Source organism: Oryx dammah, unplaced genomic scaffold (genome assembly GCF_014754425.2).
Source record: "Oryx dammah isolate SB20612 unplaced genomic scaffold, SCBI_Odam_1.1 HiC_scaffold_18, whole genome shotgun sequence".
NCBI classification, from domain to species: domain Eukaryota; kingdom Metazoa; phylum Chordata; class Mammalia; order Artiodactyla; family Bovidae; genus Oryx; species Oryx dammah.
In genome coordinates this window covers 66,328,677-66,353,206 of record NW_024070202.1, presented here as the reverse complement: position 1 = coordinate 66,353,206, position 24,530 = coordinate 66,328,677, and the positions used below count along the sequence as shown (strand labels likewise).

The window sequence follows — 24,530 nt, the reverse complement described above, 5'->3', positions numbered from 1 at the left end:
GGGGAGGGCGGGGCCAGAGGCCTGTCCATCACCGAATCCGCGGGTGGCAGCACCTACCCCACCAAGGCACCTAGGCGAGACAGGGCGGGAGCGGGAAGGCCGCGGCGAGGGGGGAGGCGGGGCCAGGCCGGTGGGAGCCAATCCGCCCGGCAGCGCCAGGGGGCAGGGGCGGGGTCACCGTGCGCGACCCAAACACGCGGGTTCGGGCGCACCCTGGGGCCGCGCTGCTCCTTCGCCTTCCGGTGAAGCAGTACCTCCTTCCATTCTGAGCAGCCCCACCTCGTGGTCCAGACCCTACCCACCTCCCTGCCCCTCCTCTGGGGGAGCGCGGTGACGGTTGCCGGGAAGCGCGCGCTGCCCCTCCCTCTCCTCCTGCGTCCTCTCCTCCCGCGCCACCCGTTTTTCCTCCTTCTCAGTTAATAACAGCAGGGTGGCTGGGGGAGGAGGGAAGGTGGCCCCAGCGGAGTCTGGGCGGGCACCTCCCACTCACCCGCGAGCCGCCGTGGGAGCAGGAGGATGGCGGCGGTAGCGGCGGCCGCCCGGGAGGAGGCGGTGCCGAGGGCCCGGGCGCAGAGCGCAGCGGCAGCGGCAGAGAGCGGCAGCGGCCCGTCGCGGCGCACCAGAACCGAAAGCAGCGGCAGCCGCGCAGCCACCTGAGCCGCCCCTCCCGCCGGAGCCAGCGATCGGCGTCCGCGGGAGCCGGGACCTCCTTCCTCCCCATCTCTTCTCGTCTCCTGCGTCCCCAGACAGGCCGTCGATCTCGCTCGTCACCCCTTAGAAAAGCGCGGCGGGCGCCGACCGCCCCCTGGGGCGCCGGGCGGCGGCCCTGGACGTGCGGGCTTCTTTCTGCGCCGGCCTCCGCGCCTCGGCCCTGCCCGCTCGCTCCCGCGCTCGCTCCCGCCCTCCCGACGCTCCGGGCACTGTGCACGGGCCCGGCCCGGGGCAGGGCGGACATGGGCGCCAAGCAGAGCGGGCCGGCCGCTGCTAACGGCCGCACCCGCGCGTACTCGGGCTCGGATTTACCTTCCAGCAGCAGCAGCGGAGGGGCCAACGGGACCGCGGGCGGCGGGGCGCGAGCCGCAGCCGCTGGGAGGTTTCCGGCTCAGGTGCCCAGCGCGCACCAGCCCAGCGCCTCCGGCGGCGCCGCGGCGGCCTCGGCGGCCCCGCGCAGCCGCTCCCTCGGCGGGGCCGTGGGGACCGTGGCTTCCGGGGCCCGGGCGGCGCAGTCAACCTTCAGCATCCCCAACAGCAGCAGCGGCCCGTACGGCTCGCAGGACTCGGTTCACAGCAGCCCGGAGGACGGCGGCAGCAGCGGCGGCAGGGACCGGCCGGCGAGCGGGGGTCCTGGAGGGCCGCGCCTGGTGATCGGCTCCTTACCAGCTCACCTCTCGCCGCACATGTTTGGAGGTACGGCCCTTTCTCTCTCTGCCTCCCGCGGGCGGCACGTGGGCCGCGGCTGCGCTTATTTTTATCCTTCTCCTTTTCTCCTTCAGCCCGAGCGCCGGGGGTTCGCCGCGCGGCCGGGCCGGGTCACCCCTCTTTGGAGTGGGAGGGAAAGAGAGAGGGAGAGAGCGCCTCTTAACCCCTGCAGCGCCGCTACCGCGGGACCCCAGTGTTTGGTTTTTGAACACCGCGTGCACCCTCACCTCTTCGTGGCTTTCTCATACAGAAAGCCCTTGTTTGCTCCCGGAGGTGAAGAGAGCAAATATTGTTTTAAAAACAAGCGCAATAGCTGGTGCTTGTGGTTTTTAGTAGCAGGAAGTCAGGACCCGTTGCTAAATGTAGTTGTATCTGGTGACTCGAGTGGTGAGCAGTTTTTAAAGGCCAAAAGTCAGAGTCTCAAATGAACAGATGAGTGTTTGGAAAAAGAGTTACCGCTTTGGGAGTAACTTATTGTAGAGCTGTAATTCTCATGTCTTGTGTCAGTAGTCCCACCTACTGTGTATGCTTAATTAGGTGAATGTGTTAATGAAAAGTATATTTTTAACCTCAGTAAACTACTTTAGATAATGATGAATGTGAGTTCTGCTTAATTTGGACAGAGCATTAAAAATTGAGAACTGTTTCTTAAGGAAAGAAACCAATAATCATTACAGCTCTGCCTACAAAATGCAGAAAAAGCCCAGGTGTTTTTGAAAAGCAGTGCTCGCTAGGGTTCAAGAAAGACCCTGTGAAAAATGGAAATTTTAGTAGCAAAACGGTATGTCTTTTTGGATTGATAGAAACAGGGGGGTACCCCTGATCTGAGTAAAGCAAATTCGACTTCTTCAGTTGTGTTTTATGGTCTCTACTTTCTTTCAGAGCAGTTAATGGTAAATGAATTAAGACACTCCCTTCCCAGTTCATGAAGAGTAGAAGTTAAATCTGGTTAGAGATGCAGACTATAGAAGAGAAACATTTCCATATCATTGCTTTCTTTACACATCATGATGTTACCTACAATTACAGTTGAGCACAGGTGAATAGTGAAAACACCATCTTCTCTATTTCTCTGCTTCCTTTACTCATGTTTATAAATGTGAGAAATTTGAGCAGGCAGTTGGTAAAGTAAAATGTTCAATAATGTAATTGCTCTGTTCTGTACTATCAGTATTCACATTAGCACAAATTTAAAATGGAGGCGACATGTTTAGTTTCCCCCCATCTTTTTAATACCTCTTTGCATATTCAAAATATAAAACTTTAATCACTTATTTTAATTACTTGTTATAAAATGATTTTTTCTTTGTAACTAAAAATACTGACTTTTCTTAAGATTGGCCCTTAAAACATTTCTTTTTGAGAAAAAGAACTAGTGCTGACTGTACTGTGATTTGTGATTCATAACTAACACAGCTGAAGGTCCTGTAGTACCACACCGAAGAATAACAAAAGACAGTTTCTTAAGAATGGGAGATTAGTGGCAAGGATAAAGGCTAAGCTGGTCCTAAAAAAATATATTTATTTTAAGATTAAAATTTGCATGTAGTTATGTCTAAAGCTTGCTAAAGAAAGGGAATAGGGAAAGGCTCATCAGATTAGTAACTTCTTTGGTATACTGCTGGTTTAACTTTTTTTAAAGGACTTTTTTTTCTTTTAACAGAGTTTATCTGTATGGGTTTCAAGTGTTTCATCTGGGGGTGGGGACAAATATTTGACACCTGTGCTGTTAATTCTTAGTGAAATAGCAGGTGAAGAAGATCTGGTTGCTGAAAGTTGGAGAAGTAAAGCATTTATCTTTTTTCTTCTCTGAGTTCTTAGATTTGTACACGTTAGCCGTTTTTAGTATTTTAGGGGTTAGCATGATTGGGGCCTAGTGGAAGCACAGTGACACTGAGAACTGTGGCAGCGTTTCCTAACCAAGTCTCTGTAGAGAATGGAGCCCCAGTGGCTTAAAAGTATCTGTTGTGTGCAATTAGTTAACTATTCTCGTGCATTTGGAATGTTTCTAGCTGTGTATCATTCTTAGGAAATTTGAGAAAACAGTCACTGGGACAATTTTGTGTTTGATAGTTCAGATGAGGGACTCTAGTTGAGAAAACTTGGAAGAGAATCAGAGAAATTACCTGTTCTTTCTAAATGATACGGACAGATCAAAGTGCCAGTACATTAAATCCTACTTAAGGCTGGGAGATGAAATACACTTGAGAGTGAAAAAGCATCTTTCTAGCAGTGTTTGCGTTAATGAGATTTTTTACCTGTATTTCAGTAGTTGGGCTCATTAGGGAAACTTAATAGAACCCTGTTTGTTGTCATCCTGAGATTTAGGGAACCAGATGATAAATATTTCTTTTTTAATTTTTTAAACTCTTTGAGTTTGTTACATATTGCTTTTGTTTTACATTTAAAATTTTTGGCCCCAAGCCATGTGGGATCTTAACTCCCTGACCAGGAATCGAACCTGTACTCTCCAGACTGGAAGGCAAAGTGGTAACGTCTGGACTGCCAGGAAAGTCCCTGAATCTTATTTTAAAAACTGGACTTCATTATTACTCCATGTTGACTTAATTTTTTAGTAATTTATTCAGTTAGAAATTGTGCAGATGTTTGGGCAAATAAAAAGGAACTCCATCTGAAAGTTGAAACAAGGATTATTTCTAAATTAGTGGAAAGTTATTTCTGTAATTTTATAAAACTTTAATTGATGTTTGTATTGTTACTGTTTCCTAATAGGAAAATATGGTACTAATCAGATACAAAATTATCTTTCCCTTATGGAAAAGGAAAATCTAAACAATATCACTTCATAGAAATTTAGACATCTGGTAAGTTGAATTGTTAACTAGTTCCATCGTAATGAATTACCAAATTAAATGAGGTTTTCTGTGTTGGTTTTATGTTTTGCTCTTTTTGGGACATGTATTGTGGCTATATTCACTCTTATTAATTCTCTCTAGAGAAATAGAAGAGAGGTACTTAATTTATATTTCAGTTTACAGAATTTTCTTAGAATTTCTTAGAACTGAGTTGTATATCAGAGTATGATTATAAAACATACAGGAATTTTTAGATCAAGTAGGTTTCTTTTTTTATTTTCAGAGTGCTAAGTTTAACAAAAGTTTTACAGTGAACAAGAGTCTTTTTTTTGTTTAATCACCTTTGTTTTAAAACAGGTCTTTAAGGGAATAGTCTAATATTGAAGACTTGATGGCATCTTATGATTTTCTTGGCTTTAGTGTATGTCTACATTTTTTTCACTACAAGTTGCTAATGTTTGTTAACATCAATTATGGATGGGAAAATAGTGTTTAATTATCTAGCAAGGATATCGAAGGTAAATTGGACTACAAAATTATGCCAGTCAATGGAGATCATTTCTGGAGAAATCATGTGGGGTCCTCATGTATCTCTGAGTCTGGAAGTGAGACGGAGAGATGAATTAATCTAGACAGTTTATTGATGGTACTGGGTTGCTTTTGGTCACCTCCTAATTGATTGGCTTAACTTTGGGTGTGTGATTGTAGTTCAGGTGCCTCCTGTTACTTGGGAACAATTGCTTCCTTTTATTGAAGTTTGTCATTGCTTAAAACTGAATATGTTAAAATATGTAGTTCTAGGCCAACTTCTCAATCTTCAGGACGGATGTGGGTTTTAAGGTGTTATCTGCATTAATTAACTGTGTTGAATTATGCTCAGTCACTATTACTTACCAGTATTTAGTGCCAGGATGTTTGAATTGGGGATATTGTGATTAATCTGCTTTCTATTCCTGAATGTTCTTTTATTCAGTTGAAAACTTACAGAGTGGTAGGAGAGAAATGTCTGCTTCAGAAAAATGACTAACCACCATCCTGTCACCCATCTCCTCCCGCATCCACCCCCCAGAAATCAAGAACTCTTGTGGTTAATTTTTCTCATTTGTAATCTCACATAATCCTTAAACACTCGATACTTTGTTATGCTAAAGTATGGGCTCCCTCATGAAAGTTTCTGCTTTGGGAATATTTTGAGTTTTCTTGCCTGCAGGGTGGAGCGGGTGCCCAAGGGAGGAGTGGTTTGTGTTGCAGTGGGCACCATCTGATAAGAGAGCAGCTGCCTGACCTGAGCACTTTTGATGCTTTGCTGACTGCAAAGCCAGTACAAGCTCCGTTGTTCTACTAACAGCTAGTGTCTCCAGCAAGTCCCCCAGTTTTCTCCAATTGGATTACTTTGCCTGGAAACCACTTATTTTCTTTACCAATACCACTAATTAGTTGTCAGTTTTTATAAGAATTGTGTCAAGGTTATACTTAATATGTATTCTGGGTATCTGCACAATTGGGTATATTAGCAAATAGGTTAAAAAAGAAGTATAGGAACTGCTATATGTAGCAAAATACTTCCTAATTAATTTTACATATATGTATATACTTGACTGGTGTTATTAAATTGTTCTCCACTTATTGAAGTGTTTAGAAATTGGAACAAACATGCCCTTTGTATGAACAGAGTTCAGAAATAGCTTAGGTTATGATTGTATTCAGTTGCAGGTAGTTTTCTGTGCTGCTTATTAAATACTACAATTCATTTCCTCATGGTTATTAAGCTGTTGGCAGCTTGCTTCTTCAAAGCCAGCAAAGGAGAAACTCGCAAGATGGGCCGGTGCTACACTCTTAGGTAAATATGTACACGTAATGACACTCAGCCCATGGCCCTTGCTGCGTTCCACTGGTTATAAACAAGTCACAGGTCCTGCTTATACTCAAGAGGGAGGGAATGACAGAAAGGTGTAAGTATCAGGAGGCAGGAATCACGTGTGCCCACACTGATGATAGATTTAGGTTAACCAGCGAAACATGCAACTGTTCTAACCATATTTTTGAATTTACTGTTTACTTTGAAGAAGTTATAATAGTGTAGATGCTAAGTATTGCTTTAATAAATGTGAATCGAGCCCTTTCTAGGGGCTGGCCATTGTAGTTGTCAGGGTTACAAACACAGGGCTGGTTCTTGCTCAGTGCTCAGTTGAATTTGAGATTGTTATACACTTGAGTTCTCTAAGATAGAACTGATAGAGTTGGGATCTGGGGTGTGTGGTGATGTCATTAACCAATATTAAAAATAAAGAAGAAAATAAGTTATAGGAAATGATAATGAGTCCTTTTAGGCTTGTTAAATTTTGAGGATTTCTGTCCAGAAGCATCTTTTAAGCATTTGGAAATATGTCTCCAATTTAGGACATTACAAAAAAAATTGAGAAATTGTCAATTTGAATATTATAAATGAAGCTGAACAGTGGTTAAGATTACTGAGGGATGGATACAAATTGAGGCACAAGCATAGAATCCTGGGGAGCAAGAATTTTAAGAGACAGGCAGAGCAGGAGGCCAGTGATTACAGTTAAAGCACAAGGAAAAGAAGTTGTTTAAAATGTTTTTATTATTAAAATAATATGTGTTCATTAGAGAAAGCTATAATGTGGGAAATACAGAAAGGCACATACAAGAAATTACAGATCACTTGTAATATCACCACGGGAAATAACCAGAATAGAATGTTGATGGCTATTTTTCTCATATGTTTTAGATAGAAACTTTGGAGGTCATTCTTGTATATTCTTTATTTTTAAATCTTTTGGATGTTCTAATATAAGATTTTAAGGCTACAGATTTTCCCCCAAGAATTGCTTTAGCTGAAGGCCACAATTTTTGAAGTGTTTTGTTAACATTCAGTTAAAAATATTATCTAATTTCCCTTGTGATTTCCTTTTTGACGTGTTGGTTACATATTCTTTGATAAAATACTCTTTCTGCTTAATCAGTTTCTTCTATCATGTTAAAATTTTTTATAGCATTATTTTTAATGACTGCCCAGTATTCCAGAGTTCATTCAATAAATATTTGATGAAGACCTACTTTGCCTTGCACTGTCCTAAGAATATAGAAGTGGAGAAATCTCTGCACTGTCATAGGCATCATATTATACTTGGGGGAGACAGTAAACAAACAAGTAAAATATCAATATACCATGTTTCAGAGGGTTTTGAATGTGATGCAGAAAAATGGGAGTGGAAAGGTAGAGATCGTGGGTTATAGACTTGTTTTTATTTTAAATAGGGTTTTAGGGATAACTTCTCTGATAAGGTGACATTCAAGCAGAAACTAAAGAAACAAGCCATGAAGAATCTCTAGGGGAAGAGCAAACGCCAGGAGAAGGAACAGTAACTAGAAAGGTGCTTAGGTGTGTTTGTAATGACTGTACCTGGTGTGTTCTGGGAACAGTTATAACACCAGTGTAGTTGGAGTGCAAGGGGTTGTAGATAAGGACTGGGATGGGGCATGAACTGCCTTATCACCGTCGATGTGGTTTTTAGAGTTTTGTTTTAGAGAGAGATGGGAACGCATTGCAGAGTTTTTTTGAGGAAGAGATTGACATAACCTGACTTAGGCTTTTAAAAGATTGCTCTGGGAACCATGTGGAAGTCGACCCTAAGGAGCAAGAGTCAAGCAAAGGTGTAAAACCCTTGCAAGAGATAAGTGACTTGGACAGAGTCGTGGCACTGAAGTTGGTGAAGAGTTGGTAGACTCTGGATATCTAGCTCTCTGAAGGTGGAGTCACCTAGATGTAGAGATTGATATTCAACCAGCCCTTGAGTGGCATGGGGTTAGGGGTGCAGGTGCTCTGGGCAGTCCAGTCTAATTTGTAGCCCTTCTCTGAAAGAGCCATTCCTCTGTATCCATGGTTAGCAATGGAGGACTCAACCAAACTGCAGATGGTGTGTTGTCATTGTTCAGTCGCTAAGTCATGTCCGACTCTTCTCCAGTAGAATGCAGCATGCTAGGTTCCTTTGTCCTTCTCTATCTCTTGGAGTTTGCTGGAATTCATGGTGTACTGGAGTATTTACTATTGAAAAAAGTCCACGTATTTGACCTCCACAGTTCTAATTTGTATTGTTCACGGGTCAACTGTAGTTTGAAGTTTGGTTCTTTCAAATTATTAGGAAGAGTCCTACAGTAGCTCACAGACTCAAAGGACCAAGTTCAGGAACCAGCATCAGTGGAGCTGAGATTGAGAAATTCTGTATGTGCATGCATAGTTCAGTTGCGTCTGACTCTTGTGACCCCATGGACTGCAGCACACCAGGCCTCCCTGTCCATCGCCAACTCCCGGAACTTACTCAGACTCATGTCCATTGAGTTGATGATGCCATCCAACCATCTCATCCTCTCTCATCCCCTTCTCCTCCCACCTTCAATCTTTCCCAGAATCAGAGTCTTTTCAAATGAGTCAGCTCTTCGCATCAGGTGACCAAAGTACTGGAGTTTCAGCTTCAGCATCAGTCCTTCCAATGAATATTCAGGACTGATTTCCTTTATTATGGACTGGTTGGATCTCTTTGCAGTCCAAGGGACTCTCAGCAGTCTTCTTACACCAACACCTCGGAGGAGTCTTCTCCAACACCACAGTTCAAAAGCATCAGTTCTTCAGCTCCCAGCTCTCTTTATAGTCCAACTCTCGCATCCATACATGACTACTAGAAAAACCGTAGCTTTGACTAGATGGACCTTTGTTGGCAAAGTAATGTCTCTGCTTTTTAATATGCTGCCTAGGTTGGTCATAACTTTTCCTCCAAGGAGCAAGCGTCTTTTAATTTCATGGCTGCCGTCACCATCTGCAGTGATTTTGGAGCCCCCCCAAATAAAGTTTGTCACTGTTTCCATTGTTTCCCCATCTATTTGCCATCAAGTGATGGGACCAGATGCCATGATGTTAGTTTTCTGGATGTTGAATTTTAAGCCAACCTTTGAGTCTCCTCTGTCACTTTCATCAAGAGGCTGTTTAGTTCTTCTTTGCTTTCTGCCATAAGGGTGGTGCCATCTGCATATCTGAGGTTATTGGTATTTCTCCTGGCAGTCTTGATTCCAGCTTGTGCTTCATCCAGCTCAGCGTTTCTCATGATGATCTCTGCATGCACACCCACACCCTAGTTTTCATTTTGCTTGTTACCTAGTTTTATCCTCTTATATGTGTATAGGCTTTATTTAAGGTGATGGCCTGTTGGCTCGTGCTTACTTCCATCTACATGTCATCTGAGTGGCCTGAAGGGAATATTTTCCTCCAGCTGTAGCAAGAGGACTCTGATTTAAGTTGTGTGCCTATCCACACATCAGTCACCGAAGCGAAGGAGATGGAATGCACTCTCGGAATGAGATGGCTGTGTTCTGTTATCATAGGGAGGAGTTTGGGTTTTCGGAGTCAGGCTGCCTGGGTTGAGTCCATCCACACTGTGTGACCTTAAGTAAGTTATTTAACCGCTTCATACCTTAGTTTTTTCACCTCTAAAGTCAGGATAAAAATAAATCTTGTTTTGTGGTATTGTGAGGTTTAATCTGTTTATCTTTTTAACATTTGAACTGCTATCAAAAATTAAAACATTCAAGACTCATATCCCTCTTCTCATTCTCACCCTCTTCAGGAAGACCATGTCCTTTACTTTTCTCAACTTCTCAGATTTTGAAAAAAAAAAAAAAAATCCAAGTATTTAGTTTTTATGTATGTGTTTTCTATTCCCATGAATCTCCCTTGAATATCTGGATTAAGCTTTACAGCACATGTACTGTGTTAATCAGAAGGTAAAATTTTGTAAATTCAGTGTTTTCAAGTACATCTTGTATTTGAGAACACAGCTAATGATCACTAAAATTATTGTATATCTAAATCATATATAAAAACTTGCTGCTCCAGACAGATGTTATATTTTTACTTGTGTAAAGTAAATATATGTAAACTGAATTGTTGAGCCAAAGAAAATAGGTATAATGTGGACTATAGAAATGTGGCAATCATAAAATTGTCTTACAAATAAAATTATGCTGTACTTAATAGCTGTTTTTTCATAAGCATTTGAAGTGCTGCAAACATTGCTGATCAGTTGGAGTATATTTTGTGGGTGGTGGGAGATGGTTGGTGAGAAGCAGGTCAGTTCTTATAAATATATGCTACTTCTCCAGGGAAGTATCCAAAACCTTAGCGTTTTTATGCTGTATGATTTGCTGCATCTCAGGCAACCTGGGTGACATGGCATTTGATAAAGGAGCATGCGGCTTTGCTGGTGTTTTGGCACGCTGTGGTCTAGGCCTCTAAGGTCTTGACTGGGACACATCTTCAGAAGCAGTGCATCTTTGAAAGCAGTGGACCTGGTCACCTTTACATCTCAGTTAATTCCTGCGTTTCACTCTTCTCAGCATCTTGCCATGTAAAGAATTGTTCAGAGGAATGTAATTAGTTTCCTAAGAGAACACTTAAATGAGGAATACTTAATATTATAGACCACTTTTAGTGTCTCTTGAAACATAGAACTGATACTGTTTTTACGTGGTAATTTGTGGATTAGAAAAGTGACTTCACAAGCACTGACTCATTTGCATTTCATAAACATAATTTCTTTGGTTATTTAGAGATGAACATCAGAAGTTAGATGAATTCCAATTCTGTATTTGTTGTATTTTTACTTATTCCCAGGTGGCGCAGTGCTAAAGAATCCACCTGCCAATGCTGGACACACAAGAGACACGGGTTCAATTCCTGGGTCAGGAAGATCCCCTGGAGTAAGAAATGGCAACCCACTCCAGAATTTATGCTTGAAAAAATCTCCTGGACAGAAGAGTCTGGGCTACAGTCCATGGGGTTTCAAAGAGTCAGACACAACAAGAGACTGGACATACATTTCATATGTTGCAATGCACAGATCCTAATTTACATTTTAAAGAGTTTTAACAAATAGATTTGACAATACACTGTGTAATCAACACACTGTTAAAAGTAGGAAACACTTTCTTTATCCCCAAAAGTTCACTTAGACTCCTTCCAAGTCATTCCCACGGTACTTCTTAGAGATGATTAATATTACCTATTTCTGTTATCATAAATTATCGTATCATCTATTATACCATCTATTATCATAGATTAAATAGTTGGATGGTGTCACCGCTCAATGATCATGAATTTGAGTAAACTCCAGGAAATAATGAAGGACGGGCATGCTGCAGTTCATGGGATTGCAGAGTCAGACGTGACTTCACAGCTGAACAACAACGTTGTCATACATTAGTTTTATAACAGGTAGTTCTTCATGTTGAGGGTTTGGGGTAGTTGTAAAGTTAAAAATAGGAGACATTGGAAAGTTTAATAAAATTTTTTCTTGCCACTCCCTCCCTGCAGTAACACTGTCCTCTAATGTGTGGACACTAAGCCTGAGAATACCCACAATGTTTAATCAGTGATAGATTTATAGTAGGATACTTGAGTGTGTAAATACCTCAAATAAAGGAGAAATTTAATTTTAAAATTAATGCTTAATTTATCCCTAAACTTTATCAACTCTTTAATCTTAAATTATCTGATTGGAAAAGGTTTTGAATGATACTAAATGTTTTAGATGGTATTCAGTATATCGAAGTGGGATATAGTGGTTAATTGTTTCTTCAAATTGTCAATTCTTCGGAAGAGGACAGCATTCAGGAAGCTTTGTTATTAGGATCGGTGCTTCTAAACATGGGAGAAATGTAACTTGTCCAAGGAATGTAGAGAAGTGATTGAACAAAGATGAAAGAGTTGGTTATTTCCTATGTTTTTGGTTTAGTCTAAATCTTTTAAAAATTAAGTAGATAGTAGCTAGACATCTAATTTTCTTTCTTATGTTTTCTGTTTTTGTATATAAATCAGGAAGTATAAATGAGTCAAAGATCTTAAGTTTTCTGTACAACTTAACTGTAATCCACAGTAACAGCTAGTTAGTAGAAATTCCAGTCTTACGCAAGAAGAACCAGAAAAAGGAGTTCTTAGGCTATTTTTGACAGTGAGACAGACTATACTGAATCTTGAATATGGATTCTGTATTCACCAAGGATGAGAACGGGAGAAGAATCTCCTCAGTTTTTATATGATGCATGTATCAGGCTATGTGGACTGAAAAAGGTGACTAGGAAGACAGAACCTCAGCCTGGAGATTCCTTCAGTATCTATGGAGAAGAGTATTCATAAAAAGCTAGTATAAAGAGCCTAACTGAAATTCTTAAAAGCCATCAGGGACATGGTTAGCTGCATTCACTTTTGATATATTAGATATTTTTGGAAGGGTCATTGGTTATGGTGAGAACAGATTCTACCTTGAGGTCAGTAAAGCTTGTTTTATGACCTTCATCTTTCATTTTCTTGGGCTTCAGTTTCCAGGATAGACTGAAGAATAATGAAGCTTAAGAAAACAACTCTGTCCGTGCCTTGAAATTGAATATACTAATGCAGACAATTCCCATTTTTACAAATTCCAAAAGGGTAATTAAATTTGCTGTGTAAGAACAAATGATTAGGACAGCAGCCTAGAGGCCTATCCTCTTGCAGGTTAGTGCGCTGAAGAGAGTCATAATGATACTTGCAGAAAGGCGCATGCTGTTGCTTGTTCAGGGAAGGAGGTGGTTTCACTTTTTTCAGAGCGGGTGGTAAACTAGCTCTGTCAGCATTATTCCTTGGTGTTCTGAAAGCAGTCCTCCTCTTTCCGAGTCAAGAGCGCTAGAAGAATTTGAGAAATCTGACAAGCTTATGCCACAGAAAATTGAGGTCCTTTGGGGACCAAATTAGCTGTCATTCTATTGACATTGTTCTTGCTTTTGCTATGTATCCACATACTTAATGTCTTAAGGGTTTTTAAAGAAAGTAGCTTTATAATGTGGCAAGCACTAGAAAGAGTGTTTCTTGTTGGGACAGTGAACTTTTATAAGCCAATGCACAGGACTTAGAGATATCTTTTGTGTTTAGCTGGCTTTAAACTTGAGTATGGAAGAAACCTAAACTCTTCTCTTATTATCATGCACAGTCTGTGTATCTGATTCTTCTTATTCACTCAGTCAAAAAATATTCAATGCCAGCTGCAGGAAGCTAGGTAAGCTTTCTGGTACTGGGAATGCAAAGGTGAAAACCACTTTTGTCCTCAGGAAGTCTGTCTAGTGGACAGACTGGAAACTACAAAATTAAGTATACAGTGGTACGGGTTTTGTTTTGGTGATTTTGTTACCAAATTTGTGTATTTGTGTGTCTATAAGGAAAAAAGACCAGAAGGTAATACCCATACACTAAAAGTTGGTTATCTGGCTCGTAGGAATTTCTCGTTTTGTCGTTTATTTTCTTATAGTAATACATGTGTACCTTTTATAAACAGAAAAGAACTGGTAGCAGTATCATTATCATGGCTATTCTTCTTACTGTTACTACTCCTGTACTACCGTTACTCATACTTTGAGAGCTCAGGTTCATACTTAAGTTTGTCTGACTTCCGGTGTGTGCCCTTAGCCCTCAGGCCCCATGGAACAAAATCTGCTTTGGGACAGGATCCTTGAGAGTTTAATCATATTAAAACACTGGTCCCATAAGATTCTCCTAGAAGAGAGAGTTCTGCAGCCAGGGAAGTTTTATAAAGAAATTTGGTTAACTCCTTTTAATTCAGTATCTCCTTAATTAGTTTCACAGTAACTTGACTTCTGTTTCATTAATCCTTTATTGATGTTCTGTGGCTCTTGAACTTTAGTGGGCATCACCCCCACTCCCAAAGTGTTTGACTCAGTGAGTTTGGAATGCTGCTGGTTTGAGAGTCACACCTAGCACTCTCTCTCTTAGGTGATTTGCAGCCCCATTTTTGCATTGAGATGTAAACTTGACAAGTCATAGGTTATGATGGTAGTATTTTCCTGCTGAAAGAAGATATCTAAAAATAGGAAATAATTGTGGTATAGAAAGAGCCGTCAAAGGGGTTTCATTAACTAAATTAACCAGGGGGCATTATTTCTCTTCTACCATCAGTATTTCTCTGTTACCTTGTGAGCTTGAGTTTAGGTATCTGTAGATGGAAATGATTAAACCTACCTCAGAAAGTTTTAATAAGGATTAAATGATGTAGTATTTGCAAAAGTGCCCAGTGCTCCCTACTTAGTGCTCACATTCTAAATGCTCACCACCTTGTTAAAGTACATTCTGTGGGCCAATTGCATTACATTTACTTGTGAGCTTATTACAAATGCAGAATTTGGGCCCCATCCCAGACTTATTGAAAGAGAAAAAGTGAAAGTGAAATTTGCTCAGTGGCAGACTCTTTGCGACCCCATGGACTATACGGTCCATGGAATTCTCCAGGCCAGAATACTGGGATGGGTAGCCATTCCCTTCAAACAGAATCTGCATTTTAAAAAGGCCCAGGTGATTTGTATGTATATTACCACACAAGAAGCACAGCTAGTAGCATACACCTTGAAAACAGCTTCTCTAGTGTAGCATGTGACTTACTCTCCAGTTTATAAACTGACCATCCAGGGCTGTTTCTGTATGGATGTCACCAGCTGGGCTATTATTTATTCTAGACCTTAGAGATACTTTGTCCAAAATGATAGTATCTACTGTAGTGTTTACTAGCCATAAAATCGGAGAAGGCAATGGCACCCCACTCCAGTACTCTTGCCTGGAGAATCCCAGGGACGGGGGAGGCTGGTAGGCTGCCGTCTGTGGGTGTCGCACAGAGTTGGACACAACTGAAGTGATTTAGCAGTAGCAATAGCCATAAAATAATATATCCTATTTATAAATCTTGAGTGCTATTGTTAAAATCTTGAAATGGCACATAAAAATATAAGAAAATAAAAAATACCTGAAAATCCAGTAAGACAAATTACTTGAAAAGTTGCTTGAAAACCTGCTAAGATAAATACCACTGACACTTTGGTACATCTCTTTATACATATATGTATGTTCCCACCAATTTTTTTTTGCTTGCTTTTTCTTTTTTACCCCCCACACCTTTACCTGCCAGATAAACTGATTTCATGTTTATTTTCTGAACCTTTGTGCTAGGCATGGATATAACATATACACATACATAGGAATTTTGTGGTTTTATAACATGGATTGTATTATGAATACTTTTCTACATCTTGTTTTTTTTTTCACTTAAAACACTTTGAAAATTCCTCAAGTAATATACTTAAGATTCTTTTTAATGACTGCAAGATATTTCACAGTTGCCCTGTTGGATAAATTATTGAGCTTTTTTTTTTTGACTACTACAAACAAATGAAAATCAATGTGCATATGTTCTTTATATATTGATGTTATCCCTGGGATGAATTACCAGATGGAGATTGCTGGATCAAAGGGTAATTTTTAGAAGTCATTTTATTGTGTAATATATTTTACATGCAGAAAAATATGTAAAATTGTATGCATCTTTCAAGACTAATAAAGTGAGTCCTTTTGTTCGCCACCCATGCCAAGAAATGGACAGTTCAGTGTTTATTAGAATCTCCCTCTTGGTCTTCTGTTGTATTATACTTGCTTCTGAGAAAAATATTTTTCTTACTTTCTTTATGGCTTCATTGCTAAGTTACGCATCTCTAAAACCTAAGCGTCCTCAAATAATAGACTACGTCATGAATACCATGTAAATGGAGTCATTCTAATAGATGACTTTATTTACAGTTCATCCATGTTGTTTGTAGCTGTAGCTTACTTATCTTTATTGATACATTGTATTCTATTGAATGAATATCCCACAATTTATTCATTTTAATTGTTGATGGAATTGGTGGTGTTTCTGATTTTGCATTATTATAAAGATGCTGCTGTGAACGTTTTTATTCATGACTCCTTTTGCACATGTTCACAAGTACTTTGGGACAGTGGTCATTAAACCTTTTTGCTTTTTTATCTCCTGAATTTAAAAAATTGAAGTATAGTTTATTTCCAGTGTTGTGTTACCTTCTTATGTACAGCAAAGTGATTTAGTTATATACACGCGCACACACACACATATATATATACTTTTTCAGATTCTTTTCCATCATAGTTTATTACTTGATACTTGATATAGTTCCCTCTATACAATAGAACCTTGTTTATCTGTTTTATTCAATATATATATATATATATATTTTGTATTTGCTAATCCCAAACTCCTAATTTATCCCTCCTCCCTGCTTTCCCCTTGTAACCATAAATATATTTTCTGTGTCTGTGAGTCTGTTTCTGTTTTATAAATAAGTTCATTCATATTGTACTTTGGATTCCACATGTAAGTGACATATCTGTCTGATTTCACGTAGTATAATCTCTGGGTCCATCCATGTTGCTGCAAATATCGCATTCCTTTTTATAGCCAAGTACAGTTGCCTCGTGCGTGTGTGTGTATATACACCACATCATCTTTATCCATTCATCTGTCGATGGACATTTACGTTGCTTCCATGTCGTGGCTTTTGTAAATAGTGCTGCTGTGAATATTGTGGTGCGAGTATCTTTTTCAGTTAAGAGTTTTCTCTGGGTGTATATTCAGGAGTAGGAGTGTTGGATCATATGGTTACTTTCTTTTTAGTTTTTTAAGAAACCTCTATGCTGTTTTCCATAGTGCCTCACCAGTTTATAATCCTACCAGCAGTGCAGGAGAGTTCCTGTTTCTCTGCATCCTCTCCAGCATTTATTATTTGTAGACTTTTTAATGAGGGCTGATCTTACTGGTGTGCGGTGACACTTGATTATGGTTTTGATTTACATTTCTTTAATAATTAGCAGTGTGCATCTTTTTGTGTGCTGTTGACCATTTGTATGTCTTCTTTGGAGAAATTCCTATTTAGGTCTTTTACTTGATTTTTGATCCCCAAATAATTTTTTAAACTATCTACCTCTTTTTCATTTTTAAGTTGACATCTAGCTTTTTTTATCATAATGTTTAAATAGTTGTAAGAGATATAATTTCAGGAATATTAAAAATATTGATGTTTTAAAATACTAATATCACTGTTTTAAATATATCCAATGGGATATAAATATAATATCCTAGTGTCTTGAGATTTGCCTGCGTCCTTTATAACATTCATGAAGATGCTAGTCTTTAGTTGTTGGAAATTTTACATTGTTCCTTTTTTACCTTGAAGTAGTATTTGTATTTTATTTCCACCACAGAATTTTGCACCAGAGAACCATTCTTTTATGTTTGAGTCTTCACTGGTCACTTTATCATACTCCTCTTCATGTATTTTTATGTGTGTGTGTGTGTATATATATATACACACACACACACACGTGCATATTATGTAGTACTGGTACATAAAACAATATATTTAAAATACAATTTAAATTTCATTAAACATTTTGTTGCCATCAGACTCTAGATACTAAACATTGCAGCTGATGATAATATCAGTTCAGTTCAGTCACTCAGTCCTGTCCGACTCTGTGACCCCATGGATTGCAGCACACAAGGCCTCCTTGTCCATCGCCAACTCCCAGAGCTTGCTCAAACTCATGTCCATTGAGTCAGTGGTGCCATCCAACCATTCATCCTCTGTCATCCCCTTCTCCTCCTGCCTTTAACCTTTCCCAGCATCAGGGTCTTTTCAGATGAGTCAGTTCTTCACATCAGGTGGCCAAAGTATTGGAATTTCAGCTTCAGCATCAGTCTTTCCAGTGAATATTCAGGACTGATTTCCTTTAGGATGGACTGGATGGATCTTCTTGTAGTCCAAGGGACTCTTGAGTCTTCTCTAACACCACAGTTCAAAAGCATCAGTTCTTTGGCACTCAGCTTTCTTTATGGTCCAACTCTCACATCCATACATGACTACTGGAAAAACCATAGCTTTGACTAGATGGATTTTTGTCAGCAGTGTCTCTGCTTTTTAATGTGCTGTCTAGGTTTGTCATAGCTTTTGTTCCAGGGGCAAGCATCTTTTGATTTCACAGCTGCAATCTCCATCTGCAGTGACTTTGAAGCCCCCCAAAATAAAGTCTCTCACAGTCTCCATTGTTTTCCCATCTATTTGCCATGAAGTAATGGGACCGGATGCCATGATCGTCGCTTTTTGAATGTTGAGTTTTAAGGCAGCTTTTTTCACTCTCCTGTTTCACTTTCATCAAGAGGCTCTTTAGTTTCTCTTCACTTTCTGCCATAAGGGTGGTGTCATCTGCATATCTGAGGTTATTGATATTTCTCCAGGCAATCTTGATTCCAGCTTGTGCTTAATCCAGCCCAGCATTTCACATGATGTACTCTGCATAGAAGTTTAATAAGCAGGGTGACAATATACAGCCTTGATGTACTCCTTTCCAAATTTGGAACCAGTCTGTTGTTTCATGTCCAGTTCTAGCTGTTGCTTCTTGACCTGTATGCAGATTTCTCAAGAGGCAGGTTAGGTGGTCTGGTATTCCCATCTCTTTCAGAATTTTCCACAGTTTATTGTGATCCACACAGTCAAAGGCTTTTGTGTAGTTAATAAAGCAGAAGTAGATGTTTTTCTGGAACTCTTGCTTTTTCCATGTTCCAGTGTAAGTTGGCAATTTGATCTCTGGTTCCTCTGCCTTTTCTAAAACCAGCTTGAACATTTGGGTGTTCTTGGTTCACAAACTTTTGAAGTCTTGTTTGGAGAATTTTGAGCATTACTTTGCAAGCGTGTGAGATGAGTGCAATTGTGCTGCAGTTTGAGCATTCTTTGGCATTGCCTTTCTTTGGGATTGGGATGAAAACTGACCTTTTCGAGTCCTGTGGCCACTGCTGAGTTTTCCAAATTTGCTGGCATATTGAGTGCAGCACTTTCACAGCATCATCTTTTAGGACATGAGATAGCTTAGCTGGAATTCCATTACCTCCACTAGCTTTGTTCATAGTGATGCTTCCTAAGGCCCACTTGACCTCGCACTCCAGGATGTCTGGCTCTAGGTGGGTGATCACATCATCATGGTTATCTAGATCATTAAGATCTTTTTTGTATAAATTTTCTGTGTATTCTTGCCACCTCTTCTTAATATCTTGTGCTTCTGTTAGGTCCATACTGTTTCTGTCCTTTATTGTGCCCATCCTAGCATGAAATGCTCCCTTGGTATCGAATATTCTTGAAGAGATCTCTAGTCTTTCCTATTCTGTTGTTTTCCTCTATTTCTTTGCATTGATCACTGAAGGAGGCTTTCTTATTTCTCCTTTCTATTATTTGGAACTTTGCATTCACATGGGTATATCTTTCCTTTTTTATTTTGCCTTTAGCTTCTCTTCTTTTCTCAGCTATGTTTAAGGCCTCCTGAGACAGCCGTTTTGCCTTTTTGCATTTCCTTTTCTTGGGGATGGTGTTGATCACTGCCTCCTGTACAGTGTCATGAACCTCCATCCATAGTTCTTAAAGCACTCCTGTCTATCAGATCTAGTCCCTTAAATCTATTTCTCACTTCCAGTGTATAATCATAAGGGATTTGATTGAGGTCATACCTGAATGGTCGAGTGGTTTTCCCTACTTTATTCAATTTAAGTCTGAATTTGGCAATAATGAGTTCATGATCTGAGCTACAGTCAGCTCCTGGTCTTGTTTTTGCTGACTATATAGAGCTTCTCCATCTTCAATTGCAAAAAGTATAATCAGTCTGATTTCGGTGTTGACCATCTTGTGGTGTCCATGTGTAATTCATCTTTTGTGTTGTTGGAAGAGGGTGTTTGCTATGACCAGTGCATTCTCTTGGCAAAATTTATGAGCCTTTGCCCTGTTAATTTTGTACTCCAGGGCCAAACTTGCCTGTTACTCCAGGTATCTCTTGACTTCCTACCTTTGCATTCCAATCCCCTATGATGAAAAGGACATCATTTTTGGGTGTTAGTTCTAGAAGGTCTTGTAGGTCTTCATAGAACCATTCAGCTTCTTCAGTATTAGTGGTTGGGGCATAGACTTGGGTTACTGTGAAACTGAGTGGTTTGCCTTGGAAACAACTGAGATCATTCTGTCATTTTTGAGATTGCACCCAAGTACTGCATTTCAGACTGTTTTGTTAACTATGATAGCTAATCCAGTTCTTCTAAGGTATTCTTGGGCACAGTAGTAGATACAGTGGTCATCTGAATTAAATTCGCCCATTCCAGTCCATTTTAGTTCACTAATTCCTAAAATGTCGATGTTCACTCTTGCCATCTCCTGTTTGACCATTTCCAATTTACCTTGATTCATGGACCTAACATTCCAGGTTTCTATGCAGTATTGTTCTTTACAGCACTGGACTTTACTTCCATCACCAGTCACACCCACAGCTGGACATTGTTTCCGCTTTGGCTCTGTCTCTTCATTCTTTCTGCATTTATTTCTCTACTCTTCTCCAGTAGCATATTGGTCACCAACCGACCTGGGGAGTTCATCTTTCAGTGTCATTCTTTCCGCCTTTTCATACTGTCCATGGGCTTCTCAAGGCAAAAATGCTGAAGTGGTTTGCCATTCCCTTCTCCCGTGGACCATGTTTGTCAGAACTCTCCACCATGACCCTTCCATCTTCGGGGACCCTACATGGCATGGCTCATAGTTTCATCGAGTTACACAAGGCGGTGGTCCATGTGATTAGTTTGGTTAGCTGTCTGTGACTGTGGTAATAGTAGGCTATAAAAATGAAAGTTAAAGGAGTATAATAACTGAATTTTTAATAAAACGTGATGATGTTTATCTAGGAGTTTCTCTGGAGCTGTTGTGGGCAGTGTGGGGGTCAGTTCAGTGTCAGACAGTCCCTTGTTCCGGCTTGTATTTGTTCTCAAGGTCTGTGGTTTCCCCTCAAATGCACAGCCTCAGCGTTATCTGCAGAGTTTTAATCTGTTGCACCTGTCACTTCCAGAGTGGTTCCCCCTTCTTTGTTTACTTTGGCTTTCCCTGTTTCCAAGTCTCCTCAGTGTCTAATTTCTACCCTGACACGAGGAGGCCAAGGTGGCCCCTTATTTAGACTCACTTGTTCAGTTGTAATGTGGAGAGGGAGGGACACCCAAACAAATACTGCTAGCATGTGTGGGGAGTGCTCGCAGGGAGTGGATCGCGCTGGGATTCCCTCAGCCCGAGGCGGCATGTACTTCCCAGGTCCACACTGCTCTGGCTCCAGGGTGCCCTGTAAGTGCACCGTCCCATGTGGGCCCTTTGTTTCATGCACTTCCTGGTCTAAGCTACTCAGGTTCTCAGGTGCTCTGCAAGGGCACAGACCCAGATGGGCTGTGTGTTTTGTGCCCTTCCCGGGTCCAAGCCTCTCAGACAGCTGGGTACTTGTCGAGTGCCCTGTCCCAGGTGGATCGTGTGTCTTAGGCACCTCCTTGGTCCTGGCTGCTCTGTTTCTCATTAATCAAAGTCGCCTCAGTCGTGTCCGACTCTGTACAACCCCATAGACGGCAGCCCACTAGGCTCCCCCATCCCTGGGATTCTCTAGGCAAAAACACTAGAGTGGGTTGCCATTTCCTTCTCCAATGCATGAAAGCGAAAAGTGAAAGTGAAGTTGCTCAGTCGTGTCCAACTCCTAGCGACCCCATGGACTGCAGCCCACCAGGGTCCTCCATCCATGGGATTTTCCAGGCAAGAGTACTGGAGTGGGGTGCCATTGCCTTCTCCACATTACAAAAATAACATTCAAATTAGGCAAATTATATACACACACACGTATATATATGTTTATCTATGAAGTAGCAGCATTCTGTTTAAATAGGCCATGTAGGTGATTCTGATGCATGTTAAAGTGTGAGAATTTCAGTACCTTACGGTCCCTAGGGTTGCAGAGAGTTGGACACAACTGGAGTGACTTAGTATGTATACCTCAAGACAAAAGCTTGTCACCGTTCATTGTACTGTTTTGGATTTTCAGTCCTTTTTCATTTTCTGGCCTAGGAATTTGTATCTTCCTTGCTAGCTTGTTAATGTTTTTAAGATTTTTTTTAATGCTAGATTTTTATTTATATTTTTTCTGTTAGGATTGACCTAGGTACCTACTCTTCTGTATTCCTGGGACATCTTTCTCTGTTACTAAATTCGGTAGATTTTGCCAGGTTGCTCTCTAGGGAAATACAAGCTAAAGTAGTAATGAGCACTTTATTCCCGTCAGATTGGCAGAAAGTAAAGTAGTAGCAACATACCATTGCAGGTGAGAGGGGAGTAAGTGTGATAGTGGTGTAAATGTAAGTTGTTCTGGTCTTTTAGGCAACTTAAAATCAGCTTGGGTCAGGCAAAAACCATCATGTCAAAGGAATAGGTTGGGGGAAGTATGTTTACAGCAAAGGAAACTGGCCACTGCTTTCATTTTTCTGTGATGAGGAATGGGAATGAATGATTGTTACTCATTTTTATGTTTAAGCCCTGGGGAGTAGCTTTTGCTTAACTGAACAAAAAGAATAGGTGGATTTAGGGAATATTTACATAGGCTTGGAATAAATAAGTGAAAGCCCTGGTGGATTAAACTGCTGAAACTTCCTTACTAATCCACCAAAATGTATAATAGCAAAGTGAGGGAAATAAGTGAAGGACTGGGGTGACTTAAAAAGGGAACTGTATGCCAGTGGTGTGCTGGAACTGGCTCCAATTGTTAAATTCAGGATTTGGGCAGCCATCATTAAAATTACATAAACATACAGTTAGATAAATTACATTTTGAACAAAGATAATACTCAAAACTCAACACTTCCTAGTTATTTTACTATATTTTACTGTTAATGTGTTCTTGAGGTTATTGGCATCTATTTGATTGTATCTGTATGGTGGAAATACTATAAAATGATGTACTAGTGCTCATCTCTTCCCAATTCTGTGTTCAGTGATGATCCTTTGGTGGCTTAAAATCAGACAAATCATGGAAATTAGCAAATACTGAAAGTCAGGATTTTTTTTTTGCTCTGAAGAACAGTTGTTACGCACTCACCAGAACACCACTTGGGTATGTAATATTTTGCTGTTTGAGATACCAATTGCTTTTCATCTCTTTAAATATAGTTAGCTTTCTGAAGTTTTAGGCCTTCCAATATTATGTGTAAAGCTTTAACTGTTCTTAGGGAAATAGTTATTTTAAACGAATCTTAAAGGAAGATATGCCTTTTACTTATCTGTAAGGTATGTAGACTGTATCTGCAAATTTGTTCTAGTCTTTTAAAACATTGTTATTTAAAGGTATCTTGATAAACTTTTGTTTTTCTTGTAAGTCATTAGTTTCATTTATTGAGTTCCTTGTAGCAAGAAGGAATATACTTTTTTGTTATTTTTAAAATGAGTGTGTGTGAGAGAGAGATTGAGAGATTTGAGTCTCGCACCAGTGTTATCAATAAAGTTGACCAGTTAACACTGAGAAACATTATTTGTCCAGTATTTTTATTTATGACTAGAGTTTGATTTTTTAAAATAAGATTAAAATAGTGTTTTAATTTCCTACTTGTGTATGTGGTGTCTTTATGTTCAGGTACTTAGAAAATCAACGAATTGGGAAGCTCTTCATAAAACTTTTGATTAATGTTACATTGGTCTGCCATACATATTTTCAGCACTCACAGAAATAAGAAAATGACATTGAAATAATGTGAAAATACTATTTTAAGTTGCTTACTTATTCTGCAGTATAGTGGTTTACATTTTTGGATATATAGTTGGGCCTTTGCGACTTTGGTCAAATCATTTAAACACCAAACCTGTATTTCCTCAAATAAGTGGTTATAATAAATAGTATCTGCCTCATGTGGTGGTTTTGAAAATTAGATGAGGTAGTGTAGCATTCAGCAAATCACTTGACTTAATAGCAAAGTGCTCTGCAAGTATGAGCTAACATCCTTATTACCAAAATCATAAATCCTCCTATCTACAGATTGCTTTGAATGGTGGGTATGAAGCTGTAGTAAGTAAAAGATGGTATGATATACTTTACAAAACAATAAAAGCTAATATAACAAAGTTGTGAGTAAAATTCCATCTTTTATGGCACATTAGGTACATATAAGTAAGGTAATGTCACCTTTCATTTGTTCAGGGTGATGGTTCGATATGAACCATACTAGCAGATATAAAAACCATCTGTTTTATTCACTTAAATGTTAAACCACTACTTTAGTTGTATAGATACATTCTGGATAAACTTAGATGATTTTCCTAAAATACTAGGTAGCCCAGTACTGTAGAATAAAATGTAAGGGTTCTTCTTGGTCCCTTAGTAATTTAAGTTGCATATTGATTTGTTGACCTTAATGAATATTAGAGTCTTAACCTTTGCCCTCCCTGGTCTGCTCTTTAGAATAGCCAAGGAACTCTGTCCACATAATAAGCAAAATGGGGATAAGAAGCAGAAGGGGCACC

The 24,530-nt window shown here is 40.1% G+C and overlaps 1 protein-coding gene across 2 annotated transcripts in view; it reads left to right on the top strand.

Annotated features, from left to right (window-relative positions):
- Positions 1 to 277: 277 nt before the first annotated feature.
- Positions 278 to 24,530, top strand: part of ZNRF2 (zinc and ring finger 2) — a 92,567-nt gene continuing 68,314 nt past the window's right edge. Inside the window, exon 1 of one of the 2 annotated variants that reach the window (XR_005724330.1) lies at positions 278 to 1,407. Coding sequence is in view for 1 of the 2 variants with exons in the window: in XM_040259701.1 (XP_040115635.1) it covers positions 954 to 1,407 (454 nt within the window). In the remaining variant the exon portion in view is untranslated. The remainder of the gene's footprint in view (positions 1,408 to 24,530) is intronic. The other variant, XM_040259701.1, reaches the window with a different exon arrangement.